Raw genomic sequence first — 4952 nt, 5'->3', positions numbered from 1 at the left:
TCAAGTAGGTTCAGAACATTTTTGTCATCAGTATATCCATCTTTTTATTATTTATTTGTAGTTATCCTGTATTATTTAATTGTGTCACAAATGAAGGGAGCAGTTATTAGGTTTTTTTTTCTTTCTCATTCATATCTTATATGCAGTACTTGAACATTTACAAAAAGAGTGGATGAAGAAAGCATTGCCAATAATACAGTCATGATAGTCAGTTTGTTAGCTTAACAATTTTTATTTGTGCACAAAAACATTAAGTGAGAAAATATGGTGTATTGATATGTAGAAAAAAAGAACACATTGTAGGGAAAATATTTCTTCTTTTAGACCCTTCTATTCTCCTTCTCCTCCTGATAAAAAAGAAAGAAAACGTAATTATCAGGGAAAATTTCACTTGAACGAAAATGGAGCCATGTCGGATATATTCTTTTCTCAATCTTTTTTGCTATCTTTTGTATGAATTGTAAAATGTTCTGCAACAACTTTTCTTTATGCGTCACATATACATGTACACAACAACTTTTCTTAATGAAATTCCCATCGAACATCGTACGGTTATGTTTCTACTTGCATTTTATTACATTTATATGATAAGAGCTCAAGTCAAATTATGTTACCTTTGTTATAGCATGGTTGACTGTTGCAGAATTTATTTTTAAATGCCAGTTTTCCTCTTTTAATATTGTAAATGAACTTGTACATAAAAAAAAAGATATCGTTAATAGTACTGTCGCTGACTCAATTTGTTATTTCGTACAAAATGAAATGTAAAGTGATGATGTTAAATAAATACAGCATCACAGCACTATAAGATGACTTGACTGTTGTCATAACTTGATTGTTTAATATTTACATTCAAAGAAAGGTAGAAAGAAAGTGCGAGAGAGGGAGAGAGAGAGAGAGAGAGAGAGAAAGAGAGAGGCGTCGTTAGCCTCCATTACCAGATACTTTACTGATATTGCTTCCTCTGTCCATAAAACCCCTCCCCAATGCCTGAAGTACAAAATAGAGTTTAAAAGTTGAATGATATTACGAAATCCTTCTGTTTGATCCGAGTATTTCATAAATAGTTAACAGTAGAATACCACATGTACCCTGGTTCATAGAATAAGATGATAATGAATACCGCTACAATGATAATTTATGTCATCTTTGAAGGATTTTTACATAATTATGATATGCAAGGCGACTGTGTGCATGTACACAGCTCAAATTACATACATACATACATATTAATATTTATATAGCGCCTTTACAAAAACATGCTCAAAGCGCTTTACATTTTAAAATAAAAACAGAATAATTATATGCTCTCCAAGTGCATAACACTCTAAAAAAACAATTACAAAGAAAACAAATGAGTTTTTAGATTTCTCTTAAATGATGCGACTGAGGTGGAGGAACGAATGCTTAATGGTAGACTATTCCAAATAGTGGGACCAGAAAACAAAAATTGTTGACCCTTCTTCGAATTACACTTTTTACACTTTTTACAAATTACACTTGTTCAACGAATGATATATAATCGCTTCAATTACTAGATTCAAATTCATGGGAAATTATATCAAACCCTTGAAATCTGTATAATTTAGCATTAGTGAAGTTTGGAACATTTCCCAATGTTTTCTTTCAAACTGTTTTAGAAAGATTGATGCACTCTAGGCCTACAGATTAAGGACTATGTTATTATAATATTGCCTATAATACATCGTGGTTCGAATGATAAAATATGTACAATGTAAATTACTGAAGTCAATTAAATTTCATCTACGCTTTTGTAAAGTTCATTCGCTATCAAGTTAGTTGGCACTGAATGGAATTCGGTGTTTTGATACATCTCACCACCCCCATCGCCAACCACCGGATCGTTCGTATTATCAGCACGGGAAGTAGGCGGGGTCGCTGCACCGTAGAGTTCGTTGTCGATCATTGCGTCTTCTTCCACATAAGTTTCATAGACGTTCCCGTCTGGGTTTTCATAAACGGGGTCCTTTCCTTCATCAACCACCGCACCGAGCTTGTGAACACGAGGAGCTATCGGGGATGGAGCACCGTAAAGCTCGTTGTCGATCAATATTTCGTCATCTGTAAACTCTGTATATACGTTTTCATCAGGGTTTTCATAAACGTCATTCCCTTTATCATCCAACGTTTCGAGCTTGTAACCTGGAGTTGTCCGGGATGGTGCATTATAAAGCTCGTTGTCAACCACAATCTCTTTATCTTCATAACCTTCATAACCGTCCTCATCAGTTTCGGGAGCACCGCTCGTGGGATTACCAAGTTTTGGAATTTGTTCATCACTTGTTCCATATAAAACATTATCCACGAAACCAACCCCGGTATCAGTTTCATTCCAACCATTTGAATCTTTGATGACAAAAATCCCAAATCCGTCATTTTGATCGATGTCTGCTTCAAGTGTTAGACAACATGGTTCGCCAGGAGTACTGTCTGCTTCAACTGTTAGATAATATGGTTCGCCAGGAGAACTGTCTGCTGGTTTGCTATCTTCGTAGCAGTTTGCAACCGTGGCATAGTTATCCATTTCATTTTCATTATCGGGTAGGACAGGTTTAGCCGCACGACGCCTGTAGGAAAATCATTAACAAAGTGTACACAGTAAATACTTCAAGGTTAATTAAATCAACATTCGGAAGCTCCGATCTATAGGAGTGAACTTTTCAAAAGGGTGGATTAATACTTTTAACATGTTTGATCCAGCTCTTACATTGTTATGTTTTATTAATTACTCTTGGTTACAGGGGGGAGGGGGGGGGGGGGAGTCATCCAGTAGACTGCTGGATAATATAAAAGGAGTTGGGAATGATTCGTTAAATCCATGACAACTGGCACAAAGGTTTGTTTTATTTACTCAAAAGTCTTGGATAAAGAGCGTAGACTTGATTTAATTTGAAGAATTTCTACAGAAGAACAAAATACCGCCGAAGCATGGAATCTTCATAATTATTTTTATTGAAAGTGTTTGTGTCTGGTAAGAATCATTAGAGGTGCCTGTGTTGAAATACATTTTATCTATATTAGATAACTCTGGTCCCTGGATAAAGGGGTTCACTGTATTTTATTGATCTCCTCTTAAATTTAGAAATATTGAATGATGATGAATTTGGGGCAAAAGAAAGTAAAGTGGCGTTAATGTGTACTAATAATAATAACTAATAATAAACTAAGAAAAAAAATATATACATATATATACCTTCTGAATAGGATGAGGGTAACAACGATTACCACTAAGATGAAAAGGATGGTCACCAAGCTTCCACCTGCAATAGCTTTCAAGAGGTATGATATAAGGATATTTATATGTTTATTTATATATAAATATATATTTTTATATTTGACACAATATATATTTTTGCCATTAAAAATTATTTCCTATTGAAACCTGCAAAATTGTAGGCCGTCTTAAATAAGGAAAATCTGCCTAATTAGACTACATAATATAGTCTCCATTGTGTTGGGAGGTCTTCATGTACAGTATCACTATACTTTATAAGAAGGATTGTTTTTGTAATAACTATTTCACTATCATCCGTTATAAACGTCGAATCGTTATATACATCTTCAATACATTATTTTACTTACATTCTATATTTTTACCTTCGTCAGGAAGAACTGCCATAAACAAGTTTGTTCTTTTCTCCTCTGGCGGCCAAATAATGCACTCAATAGATCATGGTGGATTGCTGCATGTATGAATGCTTGTATCTTTGATCTTCTCAAAATTTATTTTAAACAACTTTTTGTTCATTTGATATGTATCATTCATGGGAAGTGTTTCATATAGACCAAGATCGACTTTAAGTTGGACTGAACTATGGCAGGCCGTTCATGCCAATATTTGCTTTCACCATTATGATCTTTTCCTTCAATAATGAATTATCACGTAACAGCTGCACTGCTAAAGCCAGTGTAATTATGCTGCATTATTGTAGAGCGCTTAGAGACTTCTGACAAAGTAAGTGTTAGGCACTATATAAGCACTGTAATTATTATTATTATTATTATTATCACAAAATGTAAATTCTGTTGATTTGTGACCATGAATCTGTACGTCCCTTGAAAGACCAATGCCAGTAAATGATGAGAGCAAACGGTGGCATGAACGGCCTGACATAGTTAAGTCCAACTTAAAGTCTATCTCAGTCTTTGTAGAACACCAATGAACAGATAATGATTAATGATCAACATAATGAAGATGATAACTGTCTGATAATCGCGAGGCTACTCACCTCCGGTAGGTGACGATTCTCCCTTTAAACTTTCTAAGATGAAGAAAAAGACAATGGCATTACATCATTAAAAGTGAGAAATCTGAGAAACAAAGGTCATTTAATAATGCATATTTATTGTAAAAACTTGTAAAAACTAGAAACATCGGCAACATGAACTAGACACACTGCGGAAGCGACTTTCGCGGCAACAACCTTTGGTGAATTGCAAAAGTTCGTTGTTGTTTCAGCATGGTAAGTTATCATTTCGTATATCAACCACAGCTATTTAAAACCGGCAATAATTGTTTAAACATGTCACCAGTTGCGGGTTGTCAATATCAGTGAGGGACTAGGGGTGGGAACTTTGTCGTCCAACCTGGGTAGCTCTTTAGAGCTGGCTAAATCTGCAGCAAACAGTCAACCATAGTCAGCTTTAGCTCTCAGCATGGTCAGTTGCGATTCAATCATTTCGCGTCATTCGTGAATGTGAAACAATCCGAAAATTCTTGAACATTTCATGCCCGCAAGGTTTTTAGGTTTACTGAAGGTTTATTTTTAACGGTAAGCAAACATAAATATCAAAGTGCAATTCAAAACCTACGATTTTAGGAAGCATTATCTTTTTGCGTTAAAAAAATCTTTTATTACAAATCAAAATGTGGAATTATTTTACATTCGAAAACCTCAGATGTTACTATACTACATTTTAAGAAGGGCCAA

At 34.7% G+C, this 4952-nt stretch overlaps 1 protein-coding gene across 1 annotated transcript; it reads right to left on the bottom strand.

The window, feature by feature from the left end:
- Positions 1 to 1313: 1313 nt before the first annotated feature.
- Positions 1314 to 4308, bottom strand: LOC105436629. Its single transcript, XM_030978945.1, has 3 exons — positions 4251 to 4308; positions 3215 to 3290; positions 1314 to 2588 (listed from the first exon to the last, which is right to left on the bottom strand). Exon 3 carries the CDS (start codon positions 2543 to 2545, stop codon positions 1754 to 1756), a length of 792 nt encoding a protein of 263 aa, XP_030834805.1. The 5' UTR covers positions 2546 to 2588; positions 3215 to 3290; positions 4251 to 4308; the 3' UTR covers positions 1314 to 1753.
- Positions 4309 to 4952: the final 644 nt, after the last annotated feature.

Source organism: Strongylocentrotus purpuratus, unplaced genomic scaffold (assembly GCF_000002235.5).
Source record: "Strongylocentrotus purpuratus isolate Spur 01 unplaced genomic scaffold, Spur_5.0 spur5_scaffold_1, whole genome shotgun sequence".
In the NCBI taxonomy this organism is placed as follows: Eukaryota; Metazoa; Echinodermata; class Echinoidea; order Camarodonta; family Strongylocentrotidae; genus Strongylocentrotus; species Strongylocentrotus purpuratus.
This window is presented reverse-complemented; position numbering and strand designations above follow the sequence as displayed.